The sequence below is a fragment of the Ranitomeya imitator genome, chromosome 6 (genome assembly GCF_032444005.1).
Source record: "Ranitomeya imitator isolate aRanImi1 chromosome 6, aRanImi1.pri, whole genome shotgun sequence".
Lineage (NCBI taxonomy): Eukaryota > Metazoa > Chordata > Amphibia > Anura > Dendrobatidae > Ranitomeya > Ranitomeya imitator.
Genome location: NC_091287.1, coordinates 242313027 through 242339268, shown reverse-complemented (window position 1 = coordinate 242339268; position 26242 = coordinate 242313027). Strand labels below are relative to the sequence as shown.

The following is a 26242-nucleotide window of genomic DNA, read 5'->3' as shown; positions in this document are numbered from 1 at the left end:
CTCATTATCTTCTTCTTGTATGGTATATCATATAGAGCAGTTTCAGCGATAGTTCCTTTGATCTCTGCTCACAATTCATCTTGGCCAACTTCTATAGATCATTCATAACCGCTTGGGCAACATACTTTTGGAGCGCCTCTGCCATGGCCTAGGGGTACTCGGTACCAGATCCGGTCATCATTAAAGGGATGGTCACGGTGGCAGCAACCCGGTCTGTGGCCCTGGGCGTCCAAATTAAAGGAAAGGTCTTTAAAGGGTTTTTTAGGAATAAGAATGTTCATGACGCCACCTATGGCATTCGGTCAGGGATGACCGACGTAGCTTAAAGGGGTTCACTGGTGTGATGTTATGGCAGCTGGGATGGGATGGCTTCCCACAGGTGAAGCTGGGTGACCAGGGCTCCCAGTGTATATGGATGGTGTGGTGCCAGAAATAAACAGAGAACATGAAGTTGCAGTCTCTTTACCTTTTTACTGTAGAGTTCAAGCAGCCACAGTCCAGGGTACAAGATCACGAGTACTGGTATGCTCCGGCCGGATTGGAAGCCAATCTGGAATCCCCCTAACCAGGTGTGGTTGGAAGCCTTAATTTCTGCGCTGTGTTGTAGTCTCTTGCTGCCTTAGGCCACACACAAGGTCCTCATGTTCTCTCTGTGCCCCTTGCTGGTAGGACACTACCCGCATGGCAGATAACTGGAGCCTTTTTACAGGGTCTCTCAGGATGACTCCGGACTCTATCTGCTACTGTGCCTTCGGGTGTTAATGGTGAACAGATTACTTGAAATCCAGCTGTCTGCCGGTTTCTGCCATGGGGAATAGAGTTACCCCCATAGCCTCATCTTCTGGCTACCAGTATTCTGCGCTTCAGCATGGAGGAAGCTCAGTCGCAGCTTCTCTCCATCTCTTTACTCTCCTGCGCTTCACTTCCCCTCTCAGTCTCCAACAAACTGCTCCGTTCTCATTCCTTCCAGGAGCTGCAGCACCTCACATGGCTGCAAATCCCAGCTTTCCTGTCAGACTCTCTCTGTCTGACTGCCTCCTTCCCTGTCTCTCACAGACTGACTAACTCCTCCCCCAGCCCTTCTGGCCTGGAGTCAGAACAGTGTTGTATGTGCTAAATACCTGTTAAAAGGATCCTTCCTCACTTCCAAGCATGACATCATTCTCCCCGTGAGGAAAGTAATGCCACTGTAACAACCGGTTACCTGGGGTGTTACACTTTATAGACAGCTTTCTGATGCCCAAACTGGATTCCATAAGGACCGAGGGACCCATGATCACATCTCAAATCTGAGATGGGTCATAGAAAAGATGAGGGAGTACCAGAAGACTAATCTAATTTCTCTCTATGATGGAATCACTTACTTCGTGGATTAGGAAAATGCAGTATAGTATATCTCGACTTCTGCAAAGAATTTGATAAAATATCTCATACTATCCTTATTGAAATAGTGACCAACTATGAGATTGACAAGACTATGGTTAGGTGGATTCATAACTGGCTCAGTGATTGTACTCAGAGTGTGTACCACAAGGCTCTGTCCTGGCCCCAGTGTTGTTCATCATTTTCATCTAGGATCTAGATAACGTGCCTGAAGGCAAACTAATCAAATTTGCAGATGATGCAAAGCTAGGACAGATAGCTAACACTAGAGAAGAGAGAAAAATTATTCACAAGGATTTGGACAAGCTCGAACAATTCAAACCACTAAAAGAATGCTATTTAACATGAAGAAATACAAGATTCTACATCTGGGCAAGAAAAACGAAAATTACAAATAGAGAATGGAAGGAGCAGGTCTAAGCACTTGTAAAAAAAATAGTTGGGTATACTATTAGATCACTGACTGCACATGAATCATCAGTGTGATTCAACAGCAAAAAATGCAAACACAGTTATATGATGTATTAAGAGAAGAATAGAGTCTGGATCACTTGAAGTAATTATCCTCCTCTACTCCTTCCTCATTGGTCAGGACTCATATGGAATACTGTGTCCAGTTCTGGGCACCACATTTTAAAAAAGACATTGAAAAACTGGAGCAAGTTCAGAGAAGAGCTACCAGGATGGTGAGCAAACTGCAAAGTATGCCCTACGAGGAACAGTTAAAGGATCTGGGATTGTTTAGCTTGCAAAAAAAAACAAGGCCAAGAGGAGACTTAATAGCTGTCTACAAATATCTGAAGGGATGTCTCAGTGTAGAGGGATCATCCTTATTCTAAATTGAACATGTAAACACAAGACGCAATGGAATGAAACTGAAAGGGAGAAGATACAGGTTTGATATTAGAAAAACTATTTGACAGTGAAGGTGATCAATGAGTGGAACAAGCTTCCAAGAGAAGTGGCCAGTTCTCCTTCAATTAAAGTTTTCAAGCAAAGGCTGGACAGACATCTCTGTGAGTTGGTTTAGTGAATCCTGCATTGATCAGGGGTTGGACACGATGACCCTGGAGGTCCCTTCCAACTCTTACATTCTATGATTCCATTAAGAAGCTTTATCTGTGCTTCATTGATTATACCAGAGCTTCTGTGTTGAGCATGACCAGTTTTGCATAGCACTGAGTAAGGCAGGAGTTCCAGCGCACCTGATTAGGTTAATCAGGTCACTCAAGAAGCAAACAGTGTGAACAAAATATGGAGACATTATGGATGAATCTCAAAAAAGGCACAAGCCAATGATGCATCATCACTCCTTTTCTTTTAAACCACTGTGCAGATGTAATCATAAAGAAGCTGGACTTAGATGATTCAAGGGTTAAGGTGAAAACAGGAGGAAGAAACATCAGCAATCTCAGACATGAAGATGAAGGTGATATATCTCTGCTGGAAGAAAGTGAGAAAGTGTAAGGAGGAAGACCGGGCCGCGGGTACCTGTACGGAGCCGGGTCCGGAACTGTTGAGGCTGCCTCTTATATTGCCTGGGGGAAAGAATGAGGAGCCGGGGACCAACCTCATGACCCGGGTAGGAGGGGCAAAATAAAAGCAAAAGTGCGCAGCAGCTGGGAGTTTTTTGTGAATCAGCAGCAGCGCGCAGCCAGGTGAGCAGTGTGCTTTGTCCTCTGAGCATCGACGGGCTGCGTTGTTTGGTCTCCGCCGCCTCCAGTGGGACCGCTGTAGAGAGAAGTGCCGTACGGTCAGTAGCTGCCATAGACAGAAGTATCACGCGCTCAGTGACTGTGAGTACCGCACACGTGCAGAAGAGGGAAGGCCGAGTACCAGACGGACTTTTGCGGCCTAACCTGTCACTTGCTTCCCTCCCGTTTACGTTTGACTCTGAGAGTGCTGTGGCCCTGTTTGCTTTGGCAGCACATGCTTATGGACTAGCGGCTTAACGGAAGGTACCGGAGACCAACCGCTGCCGCAAGAAGACGGACCATCGCTTAAAGGACCCATCTGAGGACATTGCCCGGCTGCTGCCAGTTCTACAACTCCCCTGCGGTATCATCTGCTGCCGAGGACCATACAGGACACGATAAGTTATCTTCTTGGACTACTATTGTTTTTTACAGTTGCTAGCCCCGTTATCCCTTCTTTAACCATTAACCTCCCTGCAAGGAGTGAATAGCATGTTTTACTAACACTAGAACCACTGATGGAGTCATTTTGACTCCTTTCGTTTTTTATTTCTCTTCTGTGACTACATTTTTCAGAATTCCGGCTTGAAACTCAGTGACTTTTCCTCAAATATGATGTGAAAAAAGATTTTGTAAGAATAAATAATTTTGGTGAAAAATTTGCGCGTTTTTTTCAAAATTTACCAAGAACTACTGAAGGGAGTCATTTTGACTCCCTACTATATTTTGAGGTCCTTTTGTCACTAAATGTTGCTATAAAGTTTTGTGCATAATTTTTTCACTCTGTCTTATTTACTCTGATGTACATATAGATGTAGTTCAATTTACATGTCAACTTTTCACATTTTCCTTGTATTTTACCTGCTTGTATTACTGTGTAATGCTGAACAAAATAGCTTGTTTACTCTACGCTCTTATCTTATGCTAATGAAGGGTGGTGTTTTTCTAAGGTCCTAGCAGGAGACAGTATTCTGGATAGTAACTTTACTTTCAGTTCAGCTGAAGAGACAAAGAGAACAGACGCAGACATACGAGCTCTGAAGACTCATACAGGTATGAATTGTTATGAAATAGTTTAGCTGTCTGTCAACTGATTCAGCCCACCTACTTTTGAAGGTGGCAGAACAGTTATTATTTCTTTTAGTTTTCATTTCATTTCTATTTTTCAGCAGGGAACTATATAGAATTATGGAATTTGTGAGGAATATGGAGAGAAGACGTTTGATAAAGCCTCAGGATATTCTGGCTACTTTGCAATCCATACCGGAGGATGAATCGGAATCCGAATTGCAGGAACATGTATTTGATTCTGACAGTGATGAAGATTTCATTCCTCAGAACATATCAAGTGAATCTGAAGACTCAGAAGGAACAAATCCAGAAGGTAAGTAGTTATGTGTATTTATTTGTTCTTCCACACACTGAGTTAGGGCCTCTGCACACTAGCAGAATTCTGGCTGAATAGCCATCTGGATATTCTTGCCGCAATACAGGCCGTACCTGCCCGCTCATGCCTGAAGCTCCGCTCCGAACCCCGGGCTGGAGCCGCTGTCAGGAACAGAGCAGCGCTTGCTTACGCGCGAGCACGGCTCCGTCCCAGACAGCGGCTCCAGCCCGGGGTTCGGAGCGGAGCTTCAGGTATGAAACTCCACTCTGTACCTGAGCGGGCAGGTACGGGCCGGATTGTGGTGAGAATATCCGGTCGGATATTCCGCCGCTAATCCAGCCAGTGTGCACGGACCCTTACAAAACAAAAATTCTAAATATTCATCAACTTTTTTCCAGATATTCCAAGCACATCAACTGGGGATCGGGCTCATGCAGTTATGTTGCCTCGTGACCATCCTCCTGGTCGTGGACAGAAAAAATCAGCAAAACGTCCCAGAAATGAAAGAACAACAGATAACGATGGCGGCGAAGGTAATGCAACAACAAACACCAGAGAAGGCGAATCTGAAGGAATACTAGTTTCAGCGGATGTATTCAATGGAAACCTGTTGAAATTGGACAACACTTGCCTGGTAGGCGTGACAGCCAAAATATTCTTCGAGAAGAACCTGGCCCTACAGGATACGCCAGAAGAAATATCATTATCGATAGTCCTTTGAGCGCATGGCGTTTATTTTTTGATTCATATATATTGACACATATAAAGAACTGTACGCTTGCAGAAGCATGCAGGAACAATAATTTACAGTTTACTCTATCTGATGAGGAGCTAGATGCATTCATTGCGATATTCTATGCTCGTGGAATATCTGGCACGAACCGTCACTCGATTAGCAGTATTTGGTGTAATGACTGGGGAATACCGTTTTGCAAAGCGACAATGTCTAGGGACCGCTTTGTTGAAATTATGAGGTTTCTCAGATTTGATGAGAAATCTACTCGATCGGAGAGACTGCAAACGGACAAGTTTGCTCTATTTTCTACTGTGTGGGACAGGTTTATTGAAAATTGTATTGCGTGTTACAAACCTGGCCCATACATAACGGTGGATGAGCAACTTTTCCCAAGCAAAACTAGGTGTCCATTCACACAGTACATGCCTTCCAAACCAGATAAATATGGCCACAAATATTGGCTAGCTATTGATAAGGAGAGCAAATATCTGGCAAATGGCTTCCCTTATCTAGGCAAAGATGACACACGCCTTGCTGAGGACCGTGTAGCTGACCATGTGGTAATGAAGTTATTGGACCCGCTTTTGAAAAAAGGTCGCAATGTTACAACCGATAATTATTTTACTTCAGTAAAATTAGCTAAACAGCTAAAAAGCAAAGGAACACTGAATAAGATAAGGCGAGAAGTGCCTAAAGAAATAAAATCCATGAAAGAGGAATTGTACAACACTAAAGTGTTTAGAAATGAAGACAATTTTACACTTACAGTATATCAAGGAAAGCCCAACAAAAATGTTGTCATTTTGAGTTCCGTCCATCCAGATGTTGTTGTTGCGTCTGATTCCGCTAAAAAAACTCCAGAAACGGTAAAGTTTTACAATGAAACAAAATATGGAGTAGATGTAGTGGATCAGATGGCACGAAAATATACCACACGAACATGCACAAGGAGATGGCCTGTTCATGCATTTGAAAATGCCTTAGACTTTGCGGGTATAAATGCATGGATAATATTCAAGGAGATTACCCACCAAAAAATGTCACGCAAGGCATTTTTGCAAACGCTTGTGAGAGAGTTGAGTGGTCCTTATGTCACAGATAGGGAAAAGGGTTCCACGTCCCAAGTTTCTACATGTTCAGAAGTGATGGTTCAAACAAAATTTTGCCAGATCAAAGAAAAGTGTAAGAAAAATAGATCTGTCGGCAATTGTAAGACTTGTGGTAAGTCTTTGTGTGGGCAATGTACTGCCATAAATCAAAGGCAATGCCTAAAATGCGAAACACCAAATGTTTAGAAGGTGAATTCTGCGCCATATTTTCATTTTTATGCTCCTCCACCTACATTTTCTCTGCTTTTTGTTCTTCAGTTGTTGTTTATATGTGCACTTGAATAAAAAAAAATGTTTGAAAAACGTCTATTATAATTATTGTTATTTTCTGTAGAAAAATAAGAAAAGCAGAAAAAAACAATCAAAAGCATTACTGTTGGATCTCACAATAATAATACATTACAAAAAATATAATTATTAATAAATAACCACAAATGAAACTCTAAAAATAAACGAAAACAAGCAAGGAGTCAAAATGACTCCTTTCAGTAGTTCTAGGCGGGGTCACGAGTCCAGTAGTCCTAGAATTGTTACATCTTGTTAACCCTTGCTCTGCCTCCTGTCTGTCACTGCATCCTGCAACCTGCTTACAAAAGAACTAAAGAATGTGATCCTGAAGTTGAAAGAAGATAGTAAGTAGATGGGACTTTGCCTGAACATAAGGAAGACCAAAATCATTATTACCACCAACAACGGAGCTAACATATAAATGAACAATTTAGAAATAAAAATGGGCCACAGCTTCCTTTTTCACGGGTGTCTCATTGATCACAGTGGCTGTTCGACAGCAGAGATCAAGTGGTGATTAGCAATGGGGCTTGTAGCCATGTGAGCATTGACCAATGTGGACCAATATGGACTATGCAAGGCCGTCTCAGCCACTGTCAAAGAAAGACTGACCACTACAATTGTGTTCCCAATTTCTACATACTGTATGGTTGTGAAATGAGGACATTCGCAAAAGAAGACAGGAGAGAAAATCATGCCTTTGAGCTGTGCTGGAGAAGACTTTTACGAATCCCAAGGAAAGCTAGAATCACCAACAAATGTGTTCTTGAATATATAAACCCAAAGTTTAGTCATGTCATAAGGTTGAATTCACTAGAAAAGGAGATGCTACTTGGAATGGCCAGCAGTAAAAAGAAATAGGAGAGATCGAAGGCCTGTTGGCTTGGTACTAACAAAAACTGCACAGGAATAAAGATAGAGAAATTGACAGAAGTCGTGGAAACAGGGAAGCATGGCATGAAATGCCTATATATCATCCAAGGGTTGGAAACAAATAAATTCATAGAATCAGAAATCAGTTGTAGATTTACTGTGGATTTTACTGCTTATTCTGAAAGGAAGAAAAAAAGGGGAAAACAATTGAAATCCACAGTCTCAAGTTTTCTGCAGTTAAATTAGTAACACAATACATTTCAATGCGGATTTTGACTTCCCCATTTAAATAAAATGTGAAAATCTACAACAAACGTACTATAAAATGACATGATGTGGATTTGAAAATCCTACCCTCACGTCAAATGTTGTTACATGAAAATGAGATTAGTTCAGCAGTTACTCTGAATATATAACATTACAGTGTTGTATAGTTTCTAAATATTGTAGGGAACATCCATATAGTGTACAGTACAGACCAAAAGTTTGGACACACCTTCTCATTTTTGGATTTTTCTGTATTTTCATGACTATGAAAATTGTACATTCACACTGAAGGCATCAAAACTATGAATTTACACATGTGAAATTATATACTTAAAAAAGTGTGAAAGCAACTGAAATTATGTCTTATATTCTAGGTTCTTCAAAGTAGCCAACTTTTGCTTTGATGACTGCATTGCACACTCTTGGCATTCTCTTGATGAGCTTCAAGAGGTAGTCTCTGGGAATGGTCTTCCAACAATCTTGAAGGAGTTCCCAGAGATGCTTAGCACTTGTTGGCCCTTTTGTCTTCACTCTGCGGTCCAGCTCACCCAAAACCATCTCGATTTGGCTCAGGTCTGATGACTGTGGAGGCCAGGTCATCTGGTGTAGCACCCCATCACTCTCCTTCTTGGTCAAATAGCCTTTACACAGCCTGGAGGTGTGTTTGGGGTCATTGTCCTGTTGAAAAATAAATGATGGTCCAACTAAACGCAAACCGGATGGAATAGTATGCCGCTGCAAGATGTGGGGTAGCCATGCTCGTTCAGTATGCCTTCAATTTTGAATAAATCCCCAACAGTGTCACCAGCAAAGCACTCCCACACCATCACACCTCCTCCTCCATGCTTCACGGTGGGAACCAGGCATGTAGAGTCCATCCGTACACCTTTTCTGTGTCGAACAAAGACACGGTGGTTGGAACCAAAGATCTCAAATTTGGACTCATCAGACCAAAGCACAGATTTCCACTGGTCTAATGTCCATTCCTTGTGTTCTTTAGCCCAAACAAGTCTCTTCTGCTTGTTGCCTGTCCTTAGCAGTGGTTTCCTAGCAGCTATTTTACCATGAAGGCCTGCTGCACAAAGTCTCCTCTTAACAGTTGTTGTAGAGATGTGTCTGCTGCTAGAACTCTGTGTGGCATTGACCTGGTCTCTAATCTGAGCTGCTGTTAACCTGCAATTTCTGAGGCTGGTGACTCGGATAAACTTATCCTCAGAAGCAGAGGTGACTCTTGGTCTTCCTTTCCTGGGATGGTCCTCATATGAGTCAGTTTCTTTGTAGCGCTTGATCGTTTTTGCCACTGCACTTGGGGACACTTTCAAAGTTTCCCAATTTTTCGGACTGACTGATCATTTCTTAAAGTAATGATGGCCATTCGCTTTTCTTTACTTAGCTGTTCTTTTCTTGCCATAATACAAATTCAAACAGTCTATTCAGTAGACACAAAAGAGAATGGTAAAACCAAAAACACTCAGTTTGAAAAAATGTTTGCAATAATCCGCAAGTGCTAGTAAAAGATGTAAATAACAGGGTATTTGGTTGATACGTTTTTTGCAAAAAATGTATACTAAGCTGCTCTACCAATCTTCACGGTATTTTTTGCAAAAAACGTATCAACCAAATACCCTGTTATTTACATCTTTTACTAGCACTTGCGGATTATTGCAAACATTTTTTCAAACTGAGTGTTTTTGGTTTTACCATTCTCTTTTGTGTCTTCAGGTTTCTTGGTGGTGTGTGAACATGTTCTTACAGACTTGTTCACTGTGCAAGTAGCCCATGTGTTCCTGTTTCCATGATTGTTCTCTTGTGTCTACAAGACTGGGGAGTTCCACCACTCCTCTTGGGCTAGCTGCACAAAAGCTGTTCTGCCCTGTATGCACACATGGATTTTTCCTCTCTGAACCCTGTTCACACAGGTAATATACAGATGATCAGGTTTTTAAATACATCAGATAGGGATTGCATACATTAGTTAGGACTGCTCTGATATGGGTATACCGTGAAGATTGGTAGAGCAGCTTAGTATACATTTTTTGCAAAAAACGTATCAACCAAATACCCTGTTATTTACATCTTTTACTAGCACTTGCGGATTATTGCAAACATTTTTTCAAACTGAGTGTTTTTGGTTTTACCATTCTCTTTTGTGTCTTCAGGTTTCTTGGTGGTGTGTGAACATGTTCTTACAGACTTGTTCACTGTGCAAGTAGCCCATGTGTTCCTGTTTCCATGATTGTTCTCTTGTGTCTACAAGACTGGGGAGTTCCACCACTCCTCTTGGGCTAGCTGCACAAAAGCTGTTCTGCCCTGTATGCACACATGGATTTTTCCTCTCTGAACCCTGTTCACACAGGTAATATACAGATGATCAGGTTTTTAAATACATCAGATAGGGATTGCATACATTAGTTAGGACTGCTCTGATATGGGTATACCGTGAAGATTGGTAGAGCAGCTTAGTATACATTTTTTGCAAAAAACGTATCAACCAAATACCCTGTTATTTACATCTTTTACTAGCACTTGCGGATTATTGCAAACATTTTTTCAAACTGAGTGTTTTTGGTTTTACCATTCTCTTTTGTGTCTTCAGGTTTCTTGGTGGTGTGTGAACATGTTCTTACAGACTTGTTCACTGTGCAAGTAGCCCATGTGTTCCTGTTTCCAAGTCTATTCAGTAGGACTATCAGCTGTGTATCCACCAGACTTCTGCACAACATAACTGATGGTCCCAACACCATTTATAAGGCAAGAAATCCCACTTATTAAACCTGACAAGGCAAACCTGTGAAGTGAAAACCATTCCCAGTGACTACCTCTTGAAGCTCATCAAGAGAATGCCAAGAGTGTGCAGAGCACTCCTCAAAGCAAAAGGTGGCTACTTTGAAGAACCTAGAATATAAGACATAATTTCAGTTGTTTCACACCTTTTTATTAAGTATATAATTCCACATGTGTTAATTCATAGTTTTGATGCCTTCAGTGTGAATGTACAATTTTCATAGTCATGAAAATACAGAAACATCTTTAAATGAGAAGGTGTGTCCAAACTTTTGGTCTGTACTGTATATATCCATTTTTTTGTTGTATGTACACAGTGTTTGTGATAATGTTCAATTATCATTTTACATAATTGCATAAACGTAAGTAGTGATCATGCATAATTATGCTATGATCTATGCACCATGACAATACGGCAGTAGATTTAGAGAACGTGGGATTCTTCAGCTGTAGAAAAACTGCAGCCTATTGTAACAATAAAATGTGTATACAGCAGGGAATTTATACATCACAGACCGTATCACACAAGATAGAAGTACATACACTCAATCAGCAGACAGTATTACACATAATAAGGTCAGGGTTCATTTACACTACCCAATTAGCATGAATAATCATTCCTAGGAACACTCGTTTTACAATAACTGCGCAAAAAAATAAAAAAACCTTCCCATATGAACAGCAAAGTGGATTTCCAATGCAAGTGATTTGGAAGTGTTTTCTATACATTTTTTAAGCACCTTTTCTAGACGAGGTTTTGAAAGGATCCGGCCCTAAAGTCTCCTAAAAAAAAACTATTATACTGTATACTTGAACCCAAGTGTAAACATGAAGTTAATGTTAATACTTAGATATTGTTTTGAGAAATCTACATATGCTTAATATAAATAATTGCATTTTCAGACTCACCATTTTCTTTAAGAAAGTTTTCAATGTCCCAATATGTTACATCTGTTGGTAAAATATTTAGAGAAAAGAACAATAATTTAATAATTGCTTTCAGGACAGATTACATACAATATTCCCAGCTGGTTAAGAAATGATATTTAAAACTTAACTTTTACTACTACTCACTAAAAATCTCGAAAAGTGACCACAAGTGCATAAAGTGCCAGTGCTTAAAACCATGAAAGAAAGTGCAGATGAAAACCAACAGTGCAGTATTTGTAAACCACACATATGCTTTATCCAGGGGATAACAATAGTAACACCCCCGAGGAAAAAAGTATACAGGTATGGCAGTTTGTAGAGACTATTCAAAATTATGTGCTGATCACCCTTATCTCTGCTTATAACCTCAATGGGGTATTAATCAACACCTTTCCTTTAACAGGGCAATGTCCCTCATTATCTATACCTCATGTATACTTAAATGCTGTAGCAAAAATCCGTCTGATTAAACCAACAGGAAAATACTAACAGTTGGTGTACACATAAACAGCGGACCTACCCTCTGACATTTTAAACGCATATGGTCTTACAATTCGGCAGCAAGCTCAACATAACAAAGTGAGGGCAAATCCCCATCTCTTTATACCTTGCCCATAGGATCCACCAGAATACATATATGCCTCCCAAACAGGGCTGCACACACAGGCATATGTTCAGTTAGTGTACCAAGTGGGTATTCTCTTTAACAATCAAGGATTTATACTCATCCATAGAACCGGGTCTATCAGCGGTGCCTTCTTAGAGTGTTCAGGATCTTATACTCGGCAATGAATCATAGCATTCTGTCCTCTGATCCTTTCTAAAGCTGATGTCTCCCGACGCATTTCATCTTAACATTCATCAGGGGGGGAACCGACATACATTCAGCAGCATATACGAGCATTGCTAAGTCACTCGGACTTTTACTCACCCCATATCCGATTGCTGGTGCGCACACCGAGGTGCCTTGACCCGCAAACGCCATATCGGATTCCTAGATCACATGATCTGAGCCAGCGTATTGCATATACCAGATGAGCGCAGGATCAGTTCGACCAGCCCCCAAAATATATGAACATCTAGCTGAGTACAATTTGTACATCACCATAGATGCTGTCCTTTCGAAGGATCAAATGTACAGGTTTTTACAGTCCGTAATTCCTTTATACCTCGAGGATTACCGGTCTTTTAAATGTAAATCGTTACAACTTGGTGTGTATCCACGCATAATTTAAAGCAGCGGACTGTAAAAACCTGTACACTTGTTCCTCTGAAAGGACAGCATCTATGGTGATGTACAAATTGTACTCAGCTAGATGTTCATATATTTTGGGGGGCGGGTCGGACTGATCCTGCGCTCATCTGGTATATGCAATACGCTGGCTCCGATCATGTGATCTAGGAGATTTTTAGTGAGTAATAGTAAAAGTTAAGTTTTAAATATCATTTCTTCACCAGCTGGGAATATTTATGAACATATAGGTTAATTGGAGTATTGTCCTCGCTGATAAACAGATTACATACAAACAACAAATTCACAAAGTGAATGAATAAAAAGAAGACACTAAGGCAAATTTCACGATTTGTGACGAGGATAAGTACAAAACAATGCAAGTAAATGGGTTTTTCAAATTCTGTTCACACGCTATGGAAAAAAATCTGCGTGAAAATGAAAGCATTGTACGGTTTTTGAGGCTATGTGCACACGCTGTGGATTTTGCTGCGGATCCGCAGCGGATTTGACAGATTTGTGAAATCCGATTTTTTTCTCGCACCCATAGACTTTCATTGGCGATTCTCGGCCGAGATATGCTGACAATTTCACTTGGATCCTGAATACGGCCGAGAAAACAACGGATAATAGGAGCTGCCCCATAGATTAACATTGAGCTGAGTGCTATGCGATTTTTTAGCGCATTGCACTCGGCTGTATTACGGTCTAGTGTGATCCCGGCCTTAAACTGAGTCCTATACCTCTCCGAGTGAGATGGACAGTGCAAGGTATCCCTCCGCCCCTCCTCTTCCACTGCAGTCCGCAGATCAGGAGAGAAAACGACTCTTATAAGTGTCCAAAACGCCAAATATTGGTATCCAGGTGGTCCCAATTCCTACAGGGAAGCTTTAGAGATGCCTAGGAGTTGATATCCGATACTCCGGTTTGCTTTTAAGTCACTTTTAGACGTGTCTTAGTGGGAGCCTAATGCGCCTGCGTTTTACATAGCAAGCGCTTAAGCCACGCCCCCGGGATTCTGCTCTTCTAACAAGTTGGGGATCTGTATATGGATTCCGCAAACTGTTCTAGGAACATCTGTGGTCCGTTCCTCCTGAGTCTCTCCGTATGGCTAAGTAGTACTGTACAGCCACATATTAGGTATTGCCACGTTCAGTAGAAATTGTGGGAGAAATTTTGGTGCCATATTTCTCATGTGAAAATGTAAAATCTGGGGCTAAAACAAAATTTTGGTGGTAAAAATGTAGTTATTTTTTCTTCGCTGCCCAATGGTATAAAATTCTGTGACGCACCCATGGTGTCAATATGATCACTGCACCCCTAGATGAATTCATTGAGAGGTGTAGTTCATAAAATGGGGTTAATTATGGTGAGTTCTGCTGTTCTAGCATCTAATGGGCTCTCCCAGTGGGTTATGGCACCTGCAAGCCGTAACAGTAAAATCCTGCACTCCTTGCCTTCTGAGCTTTGCACTGTGCCTGAAAAATATTTCCCGCTTACATGTAGGGTATTGGCGCACTCAGGAAAAAATGGACCTCAGTTTGTTGTAAAAAAAAAAAAAAATCCTATTAACCCTTAGTAAAATTAAAAACTTGGGGCTAAAACAACATTTTAGTGGTAACAATGTAATTTATTTGTTCTTCACCACTCAGTGGTATAAAATTCTGGGAGGAACATGTGGTGTCAATATGATCACTGCACCACTAGATACATTTATTGGGGAGTGTAGTTTGTAAAATGAGTTCACATTTAGGGGGTTTCTGTTTTTAAGGCACCTCAGGGGCTCGGTCAATGTGACATGGCAACAATCTTACATAAATGGATGTATGAAAGGGTAAGAATAGACTGCTAACTGAGAAAACCCTTATAAAATGTAACTTTTATTAAATTTAATTTAAAATAATTTTATATCCCCATACCAAAGGTGAAAAGTGCAACGTTCAAAAAGGATTTATACAAATAGTTATACCGGGCTAAACATAAAGGACCAGAACATAGGCTGGTATAATATATCTAAACCTCGCCCTATGTGTTTCTGTCCCAATGCAGTGGTATATTAATTTACAACTGCTATGTATTTTTAAAAATCGCCTGAAGTTGTTCAAGTTATTTATTTAGCAAAAAATGGAAGGCGACTGTTAGCCCTAGTAAACACAATACCCCATCAAAAGAAGCCGTATAACTAATTGCCTAGGGTGACCAAAGTTTGCCCTGCCTGGACAGATAGATAAATTGTAATAGCAATACAGTGTCTATAATAGCTGTGCTTTAAATAGTTACCAGTCATACTAAGCCAATGTGAAGAAGGAGGTGTACTGGCCCTAAATGCCACCCCTGCTGTACACCTACCTATTTGCGGAGGTTGGCACCCTAAGAAAGCGAGAGATGGCGCCCCCAGTCGTGCGTCGACTGCCCTTATGCTCCTGAAATAACTCTTTGCCAGATGTATAGTAGGAAACAGAGGGCCAGTTGGCCCGTATTTGCTGCTGGTAGTGTACTAAGCGACACGTGAGGGTATCAGATGTTAAGAGACAAATCTCAGAAGTAAAGGAAAATAAGGGCATTTGTGTCAAAGCGACAGAGCATAAGAGCAGACACACTTTCATGCACACCGTGTAAACCATGACTGCACAGTAAATACAGCACCACTGTTAAGCACAGAATATTATATAGGGCTTCTATAGGGCTAGGCTTCTAAAAAGAAAGGACAAGATACATGGACAAATAATCTTAGTGTGAGCACTAAACACATCAACAACAGGTACCGTAAATACGCATAAGTCAATTGGCCTATCCTAAAAAACAATGCTAATATCAGGGACACAAGGTCACAATTGATTGCTTATCTTTTTAGATGTGGTGCTGCAGGTAAAAGAAGTGATGCCAGGATCAATCTCAACGCATTTCCCCCATGCTGGGTTCATCAGGAGATATCAAGATGCCTGCACATGGCAGAGGATCAGTGTCCTATAGATGAGGTTGCCAGCAGCAGATACGGGCCAACTGGCCCTCTGTTTCCTACTACACATCAGGCAAACGGTTGTCTCAGGAGCATAGGGCCAATTGATGCACGAGCGGGGGCGCCATCTCTTACCGTCTTAGGGTGCCAATCTCCGCAAATAGGTAGGTGTACAGCATTTAGGGCCAGTACACCTCCTTCACATCGGCTTAGTATGACTGGGTACTATTTAAAGCACAGCTATTATAGACACTGTATTGCTATTACAATTTATCTATCTGTCCAGGCAGGGCAAACTTTGGGCACCCTAGGCAATTAGCTATACCGCTTCTTTTGATGGGGCATTGTGTTTTTTAGGGCTAACAGTCGCTTTTTTAAAAATTCATAGCAGTTGTAAACTAATATACCACTGCATTGGGACAAAAATACCTAGGGAGAGGTATACATATACTATACCGGCCTATGTTCTGGTCCTTTTTGTTTAACCTGATATAACTATTTGTATATATCCTTTCTGCAAGTTGCACTTTTCACCTTTGGTGTGGAGATATAAATTTTTTTTTAATTAAACTTAATAAACGTTACATTTTACATTGGGACATGGCACCCTCAAACCATTCCAGCAAAATCTGAACTCCAGTATTTAGCCTCTTCCCTTCTGAGCTTTGCACTGTGCCTCAAAAGTAGTATTGCCCCCACAAATGGGGTATCGGCGTACTCAGGAGAAACTGCACAACAAACTGTATGGTGCAATTTCTCCTGTTACCCTTATGAAAATTCAAAATTTGAGGGAAAATGTGATTTCTTTATTTTCACGGCTCAATGTTATAAACTTCTATAAAGCACCTGGGGGTTCAACATGCTCACAACGTATCTAAGTACATTCCTTGAGGGATCTAGTTTCCAAAATGGGGACACTTGTGGGGGGTTTCCAGTGTTTAGGCACATCAGGGGCTCTCCATATGGGACACACATGACATCTACTAATGATTCCAGGAAATTTTACTTTCAAAAAGTCAAATGACGCTCCTTCCATTCTGAGCTCTGCCATGTGCCCAAACAATAGTTTTTCCCTCATATGGGGTATCGACGTACTCAGGAGAAATTGCACTACAAATTGTATGGTGCAATTTCTCCTGTTATCCTTATGAAAATGCAATATTTTGTGCTGAAAACATATTTGTAGGGAAAATTTGTTTTTTCTTGTTATTTTTACAACTCTACCTTATAATCTTCTGTGAAGCACCTGATGGTTTACTGTGCTCACCACACATCTAGATCAGGTACCCGAGGGGTCTAATTTTCAAAATGGTGTCACATGTGGGGGATTTTCATTGTTTAGGCAACAGTAGAAGCTCTCCAAATGCGACATGGCATCTGCAAATTGTTCCAACAAATTTTGCAGTCAAAAAGTCAAATGGTGCTGCTTCCCTTCCGAGCTCTGCCGTGGGACCAAAACAGTGGTTTTCTCCCTCATATGGGGTATCGGCATGCTCAAGTGAAATTACACGACAAATTTTGGGGTCCATTTTTTCCTGTTACCCTTGTCAAAATAAAAAAATGGATCTGAAGTCAATTTTTAGTGAATAAACAGTTAAATGTTAATTTTTTTTCAAAAACTTCATGTGAAGCACATAAATGGTTACTAAACTTGGTTAATAAACTTCTTGAATGTGGTTTTGAGCAACTTGAGGGGTGCAGTTTTTAGAATGGTGTCACTTTTGAGTATCTTCCATCATATAGACCCCTGAAAGTGACATCAAATGTGAGGTGGTCCGTTAATAAAAGGTTTTGTAAATTTTGCTGTAAAAATGAAAAATGGCTGGTCAATTCTAACCCTTATAACTTCCTAACAAAAAAATTTGGTTGCAAAATTGTGCTGATGTAAAATAGACATGTGGGAAAAGTTATTTATTAACTCTTTTGTTTGACATATCTTTGTGATTTAAGGGCATGAAAATTTTCCTAATTTTCGCCAAATTTCAATTTTTTTTCACAAATAAACGCAAGTCATACTGAAGAAATTTTGCCATTATTATGAAGCTACAATATGTCATGAAAAAAACAGTCTCAGAATCACAGGGATCCGTTGAAGCATTCTAGAGTTATAACCTCATAAAGGGACAGTGTTCAGAATTGTAAAAATTGGCCCGGTCATTAACGTGCAAACCACCTTCGGGGGTAATGGGGTTAAAACACATTTTGGAATTATATTCTTAATCCTGGTGTTACAGTTTTGCTTTCCTGTGAACTGCATATCATATTATTGTTTAATGGTGTATTATTCTTTAATGGTGCGATGGCCAATATATAACTAAATATTATAAAGCAGCCTATGTTTGCTCTATTAACTTATAGAAATTGTATTTGTGCTGTTTTGTTATTATGCATTATATTCGTTGTGATGCTGACATGGCTAAAACTACATCAAAATTATTGACTTATTGACTATATTCAAATGAGAGTTTTTTTTATCACAAGTCAATCATGCCAGACATGCTGATGAGGGTGTGATATTCATACAAAAGGTGTGTTACTTGTTTGGGAAAAGTATTTAGTTTAGTGAAAGCAAATCTCATTTGTAACACGAGGATTAATAACACATGCAGTATTTGAAACAAACTGATGACAATTTTAACGCACCAAAATTCATTTTAATAATAGATAAAAAAAGAAGTGATTTTTTTTTTAACTTTGAATCATGTTGGACAAACGCTTAACTTTTCCAGTATGTGGAAACACCCAGCAATAGCGAAGTCTCGAACTCTCCAGGATTGACAAAAACAATTGTGTAGCATGTGTTTTTTTTCTACTTGTGTTGTATGTCTATGCATAAAATGAATTAAATTAAATTGATAATCAAATATAAAAAAATTACCTTGTTTTTTTTCTGGTGTATTTTGATAGACTGCTGAAATTCCCAGCCATTCTAAAATTATACTTGAAATTTCTGAGGAACTCTCACTTTCCAGATATTCCTGCGGGGTTGAAAATGTGATTTATTTTAGCTGGCTAGTACAAGGTGTAGAGCAAGCGTCTTGTGGCCTCCACCACGACGAGGGCCTATAGAAAGCGGCTTTTATCAGAGGCAATTTTATCTTTAAATAAGAAAATAAATACCATAAATACATGTGCTTCTCACAAGGTTAGAATATCATCAAAAAGTTAATTTATTTCAGTTCTTCAATAAAAAAGTGAAACTTGTATATTATATAGAGTCATCACGGAGTGATCTATTTCAAGTGTTTATTTCTGTTAATGTTGATGATTATGGTTAGAGCGAATGAAAACCCAAAAGTCATTATCTCAGTAAATTAATTGACAAAAAACGCCAAAGTCTTCCTAAGCAATTAAAATGGTCCTTTAGTTTGAAGAACTGAAATAAATTAACTTTTTGATCATATTTTAATTTTATGAGAAGCGCCTGTATATATTGAATGTAGCTGTTTAGAAAGCGCCCACAGCTGAATTGAAAATTAATTAGCCACCATTCAACAGGTAACCTAGGACAACCTGAAAAAAACCCCCTAGAAAATAAGATATAAGGAGGAAATATGTATGCTAACATCTTTGCACATGGTGATTTGTGTGACCTAACCACATCACTTAGAGTTTGCTCAAGGTTGGACTGCCCACCCGGACACTAGAGAATTCTCCGGTGTGCCCTGGTGCTTTGGCGGCCCCTGAACAGGACACAGAGGGGGCCCGCTTGTGTCAACTGCGGGCCCCCGGTGTCAACAGTTGAAATGAACCCTTCGCAATAGGCCGCCGACTTGTGTGTGACTCATGTGCAGCCTGCGATGGGCACACTCGCATCAGCCGCCGGTCAATGCTAGGCCAGTGGCCATTTGTACATGAGCGCAGCGGATCTGTAGAGGAGGACACCATACGGCGCCAAGAGCGCTGGCAGGTAAGTGGAATCTTATTTTTTGCGGGGGTCAGGGTGGATATATGGGGCGGCCAGGATGGATATATAGGGAGGCCAGGATGGATATATTTGGGGGACCCAGGATGAATATATGGGAGGCAGGATGGATATATTAGGGGGAGCCAGGTTGGATATATATGGAGGGGCCAGGATGGATATATGGGGGGCAAGGTTGGATATATGGAGGGGCCAGATGGATATATGGGGGGCCAGGATGGATATATGGGGGGCCAGGATGGATATATGGGGGGGCCAAGATGGATATATAGGAGGCCAGGATGGAGATATGGCTGGCCAGGATGGATATATGGGGCCAGGACAAGGGTCATATGGGGGCCAGGATGGATATATAGGGGGGCAGGACAAGAGACATATTGGGACAAAGATGGATATATGGGGGGACAGGAGTGATATATGGGGGGCCAGGATGGATATATGGGGGGCCAAGATGGATATATAGGAGGCCAGGATGGAGATATGGCTGGCCAGGATGGATATATGGGGCCAGGACAAGGGTCATATGGGGGCCAGGATGGATATATAGGGGGGCAGGACAAGAGACATATTGGGACAAAGATGGATATATGGGGGGACAGGATGCACATGTGGGTGCCAGGATGGGAAAGGGATATAGAGGCCAGGCTGGGGCATATTATTAAATAAAGGGGGCCATGCTGCAGTAGATTATTAAATAAAGTGAACCAAGATGAGGGTCTTGATTACTGTTTGGGGGCCATATTAGTTTATGGTGACAAGTGAAGAACATCATTTCTTTAGTGTCCAATTAGGGAAATTATTACTACTGGAATATCATTTACCTTTTAGGAAACTGTTTTCTATGGAAGAACAAAGGGGGGGGGGTCCTATCACTGTGTAGTGCGGCACTATGCCGCTTTTTTCTTCATCTGATGTAGTGTAGAGGGAAGAAAGTGGGGAATCTACTATGAAAGTGATCAGCTATTGATGACTGTGTGTTATTTTCTGCGGAGATGAGTCCTGGCAGGAAGAAGTGATGTCGATCTGTGCCAGATGAAGAAGAAAAGCGAAGATGAAGGACTTCAACTAGAGATGTCACTGGTAAGTCAGTTTATTACATGTACCCACACTCTATACACTATATACTATATACAAACTCTTGCGTACAATGTAACTGGTGATCCTTGTATTACCTGTATGCGGACACTATATACAGAGCTACTGTGTATAACATCACTGATGATCACTGTATTACCTATACACTGACACTATATACAGAGCTCCTGTGCATAATGTCACTGGTGATCACTCTGTTAACTGTAAACTGACACTATACGCAGAGTACCTGTTTATAATGTCACTGGTGATCACTGTATTACATATGCACTATATACAGAGATCCTGTGTATAATGTCACTAGTGATGGTAATATGTGGTCTGGTCATGGTGCAATGGTATTTGTTCCTTTCATGTGATATTATTAAGTCACTATGTGGTGGAATAGTTAGTCTAGTCATGGTGTGGTGGTCTTTGTCTCCTGTATTTGGTATCATTCGGACACCATATGGTGGTAATATGTGGTGTGGTCGTGGCGTGGTGGTATTTGTCCCTTGTATGTGGTATTGTTCAGTCACTATGTGGTCTAGTCATGATGTGATGGTATTTGTTCCTTGTATGTGGTATTATTCGGTCACTGTGGTGTGGTAATTGTGTGGCGGTATTTCTTCCTTGTATGTGGTATTATTTGGTCGCTATGTGGTCTGGTTATCGTGTGGTAGTATTTGTTCCTTGTATGTGGTATTATTCGGTCACTAAGTTGTCTGGTCATGGTGTGGTGGTATTTCTTCCCTGTATGTGGTAGTATTGGTCTTGGTATAGGGGATTCTGCTGTATATGGCAGTCATTTGTTTTCTCTGATATCAATTAGGAGAAGATTCTTTATTTCCATTAGAGATTAAATACTTGGTGCACATTTGCAGAGATGCACTTACAGGGGTTCTCCTGTCGCAAAAAGTAATCACCTCTCCACAAGATTAGTGATAATGTATTAATTAGTGGGGGTCTGACTGCTTGGACCCAATAAGCAGAATGTGGAAATTTTATCCCCATTATACTGGAGCATCATGTGCAACTTGACCACTGATCCATTCATTCACTCAGTGGCTGCGAGTGCTGCGCTTGCTTTTTTTCTGGAAGCCCCAAAGAGAATGAATGGAGCTGCAGTCATCTCACCTGCTGCTGTATTTTAAAATTGGTATAAGTGTCCTGCCAGGGACAAAACTTCCCCATTCTTCCAATCGGTGCAGTTTCTCATGGTCAGACCTAATGACCACTTATCCTGTAAAGCCCATGGATCAGCAAACTACGGTAATTGTACATTCCAGTTACGGTGGCGCACAATAGATGTGCAGGAGCCGCCTGAGTTTTACAGTCGATGCTTCAACAGGGATAAAGGCTTACAAGTATTTGCATATCGCTGTAGGGTGGGCCCCTAGGGTCAATTCATCTTGTGGGCCCCAGATACCCCAGTCCGACCCTGCCTTTGCTTATTTGTGCAATGATCTCTTCTATTAATTTTTAGACTACTCTCTTGACAACCCAAGAATATTAGTGAACTGTAGACCATTGCCTATCAGTAATGGGCCAAGGACACAGCACAGCATGTCCCAGCCATTGCTCCCTCCCCGCACATGGCCTTGAAATGAGGGGCTATGCAGGAGAGGGTCATAAAATGAGGGGCTATGTAGGAGGGTCATAAAATGAGGGGCTGTGAAGGAGATATAAAATAAGGGGCTGTGTGGGGGGGGACATAAAATGAGAGGCTGTGCAGGGGGTCATGAAACAAGGGGCTGTGCAGGGAGGCATGAAATGAGCACCAGTGCCCGAGGGCATATAATGAGGGGGTGTGAAGGGGGAGTATATAATGAGGGGCTGTGCAGGGAGGCATGTAATGAGGAGCTGTGTAGAGGGAGCATAAAATCAGGGGCTGTGCTGGAGGGGCATAATATAAGTAGCCATAGAGGGAGAAATAAAATGAGGGGCTGTGCAGGGGACATCAAATGAGGGTCTGTGCAGGGGAGCATTAAATGAAGGGCTGTGCAGGGGCATAAAATGGGAGGCTGTGAAGGGGGACAGAAATGAGGAACTGTGCAGGGGGGTCATGAAATGAGGGGCTGTGCAGTGAGGCATGAAATGAGGGACTGTGCAGGGGGGTCATGAAATGAGGGGCTGTGCAGTGAGGCATGAAATGAGGGGCTGCACAGGGGGGCATAACATGAGGGTCTGTGCAGGGAGGCATATAATGAAGGGCTGTGTAGGTGGGGCATATAATGAGGAACTGTGCATGGAGCATAAAATAAGGAACTCCAGGGGGAGCATAAAATCAGAGGCTGGGCAGTGGGCATAAAATAAGGGGCTGTGCAGGGCGGTATAAAACTGGGGGCCGTGCAGGGGGGCATGAAATGAGGGGCAGTGCAGTGGGACATGAAATGAAGGACTGTGCAGGGGAGCGATGAATAGAGGGACTGTGCTGGGGAGCCATGAAATGAGGGACTGTGCGGGGTGAAAGCAAGTGAGTGTCTGTGTGTGTGGGGGGACAACAAATGAGGGGCTGTGCAAAGGGATCAACAAAGTATATGAGGAGCTGTGGAGGACATTATACTGTGGGCTGTGGTTACCATACTGGATAGTGGACTGTGGTGAATATCTTACTTTTTGTTGTGCTGTTTGTGGGCCGTAATACTGGGTGGTGTGCTATGAGAGCCATCATAGTTTACATGAGGGGCTGTTTTGATCTTCATACTATTTATGGGGGCCTGTGGTGAACATCATACTATATATCGGTGTGTGGTGGTGACCATACTATTTATTGGTGGCTTGTTGGGGATATCATACTGTATGGGTGGCTGTGGTGACCATCATACCGTGTAGGTGGACAGTGTGAGGAATGGTTGCAGTTTGAAGAGGACAGCATGGTGTGCACTATGAGGGTATAGTGTGAAGAAGGGGCAGAGAATAAATATGAATAGGAGACAGCATGAAAGGGGGGCACAATATAGAGAGGGGTTAGCATAGTGAAGAAACAGTGTAGAGATATAGAAAATGTAATGGAGAATTGGAAAGTCATGGTATAGGCCATGGTTCATAAGGACGGATGGTGTGGCGGTAATAGCTGATAATAGCAGATCTTGTCAACGCCATCTACTATATAATTGTCTAAGGGTCACTTCCGTCTTTCTGTCTGTCTTTCTGTCTGTCAGGGAAATCCCAAGTCACTGATTGGTCGCGGTCAAACGGCCACGACCAATCATTGACGGGCATAGTGCGGCTGCGAAATGGCCGCACCCTACTCCCCTGCCGTCAGTGCCCGCTCCATACTCCCCTCCAGTCAGCGCACACACAGGGTTAATGGCAGCGTTAACTGTTATGACCTGGTGGTCAGGACAATAATGGACCTGGTGGTTAAGAGCACACGGAATGACCTGATAGTTACTGATAATAAGGACGAGCTCTGGGACGTGGGAACTCTGCTGACCGCAATCCCTAAACCTATCAAACACACTAGAAATAGCCGTGGATTGCGCCTAACGCTCCCTATGCAACTCGGCACAGCCTAAGAAACTAGCTAGCCCTGAAGATAGAAAAATAAAGCCTTCCTTGCCTCAGAGAAATTCCCCAAAGGAAAAGGCAGCCCCCCACATATAATGACTGTGAGTAAAGATGAAAATACAAACACAGAGATGAAATAGATTTAGCAAAGTGAGGCCCGACTTACTGAACAGACCGAGGATAGGAAAGGTTACTTTGCGGTCAGCACAAAAACCTACAAAAAGACCACGCAGAGGGCGCAAAAAGACCCTCCGCACCGACTCACGGTGCGGAGGCGCTCCCTCTGCGTCCCAGAGCTTCCAGCAAGCAAGACAACAAATTAAATAGCAAGCTGGACAGAAAAATAGCAAACCAAAGAAATACAAGCTGGAACTTAGCTTCTGATGGGAAGACAGGTCACAAGAACGATCCAGGAGTGAACTAGACCAATACTGGAACATTGACAGGTGGCATGGAGCAAAGATCTAAGTGGAGTTAAATAGAGTAGCAGCTAACGAATTAACCTCGTCACCTGTGAAACTCAGAAACACCCACCAGAGGAAGTCCATGGACAGAACCAGCCGAAGTATCATTCATGACCACAGGAGGGAGCCCGACAACCAAATTCACAACAGTTAACATAACGCGGCCCGTTAACGCTGCCATTAACCCTGTGTGAGCGCTGACTGGAGGGGAGTATGGAGCGGGCACTGATGGCAGGGGAGTGCACTGCATGGGCAGTGTTATAAACTATGTCTCTGTGCTATATACTACGTGGCTGTGCTATATACTACGTGGCTGTGTTATATACTATGTGGGCTGTGTTATATACTACGTGGGATGTGTTATATACTACGTGGGCTGTGCTATATTGCTCTTCTGTATCTGTGCATCATGAATCGTGGTATGTGTTAAAGAGGGGGGCCCACTGAGACTCTTTTGCCCGGGGCCCTCAAAAACCTGGAGCAGGCCCTAACTTCACTGATTGTTAAATCAAAAGTTATGATGGCTAGCACTCAACTCGGGTAAAGGTGACGGTGCTAGTGAAGGGAACCAAAGGTTCCAAAGTCACTGAATATAGAGATCACTGCACACGTTCAAAAAAGATATGCTTGAAAAGTGGAAGTTTATTTATAGTGATTTCAAGATAAAGCGACTGGTAAATTTTGACGTTTCGGCCAATACATAGCCTTGGTCACAACGTCGCTGCAAAAAACATAAAGATACAACTATTTACAATTCGGTATATACAAAAAACAATAAAGATATGTACTGCACAATATATACAAACTATGCAACTAAAGGTTTAGATGGTAGTCATGTACAGAGTAATGGCTCTGTGAGACCATGTAACGAGGTATACTAAAAAAAGGGGGAATAAATGATAATGACCGAGGGGTGTATATAAACAAGAGGATCGAAAAAGGGGGGTTTACATGATGACAAGGATGTGTCCACATATTATAGTACATACAACAAAATTCATGGGCAATCTAGAAATTAGTATAAAGGGCCAAAAATGGCCTGAATAGCTATATTTTATATAGATCAATCATGTTATAGAAATCATACGGCAAGTGAGGGTGGCCCACCTAGTATGCAGAGTAAGTCTCAGTTCAGGGTGTTGCGAATATGGTACTAACAAAGGGTTACGTCCTGGAGGGTAAAAAGTATAAAATCAATATGAGTATGGTTATCTATAATGAATCCTGTAATGGAGTGTAGGGAAATATGGAGGAGAGCATAAACCTACCCTATTATTTTCATAGGTACCCGTGTATTCAGGGTTGAGCAATGTCTTTGTGGAACAAATAGAATAGATATCCTGGTCGTTAGCCCGAAGCCTATAGGAAGGTGTAACAGTGAGGAAACATCCTAATAGTGATGTGCTTGTTATAATTTATGGAAAAGGAAAGGGTCCTGACCTGTGGATATGCAAGCTATGGTATGGAGTCCGAGAATAGACTAATGTGATTGGCGCTCCATAGGGTAAGATTCCCGTGTGTGTGGCACTGGCTAAGATTGAAATAAATGAAAGATATATGTGGCATGAGACAACGGATCAGAGGACTAGAGAAAGAAAAGGGAATACTTATCTGGTAGTTGAAAC

General features: G+C 41.7%; 1 protein-coding gene across 1 annotated transcript in view; it reads right to left on the bottom strand.

The window, feature by feature from the left end:
• The window catches only part of LOC138643350 (NFX1-type zinc finger-containing protein 1-like), a 245980-nt gene that overhangs the window by 109323 nt on the left and 110415 nt on the right, over positions 1–26242 (bottom strand). Inside the window, exons 8-10 of the mRNA XM_069732272.1 lie at positions 24989–25008; positions 18520–18605; positions 11431–11472 (exon numbers count right to left, since the gene is read on the bottom strand). Coding sequence (XP_069588373.1) covers positions 11431–11472; positions 18520–18605; positions 24989–25008 — 148 coding nt within the window. The remainder of the gene's footprint in view (positions 1–11430; positions 11473–18519; positions 18606–24988; positions 25009–26242) is intronic.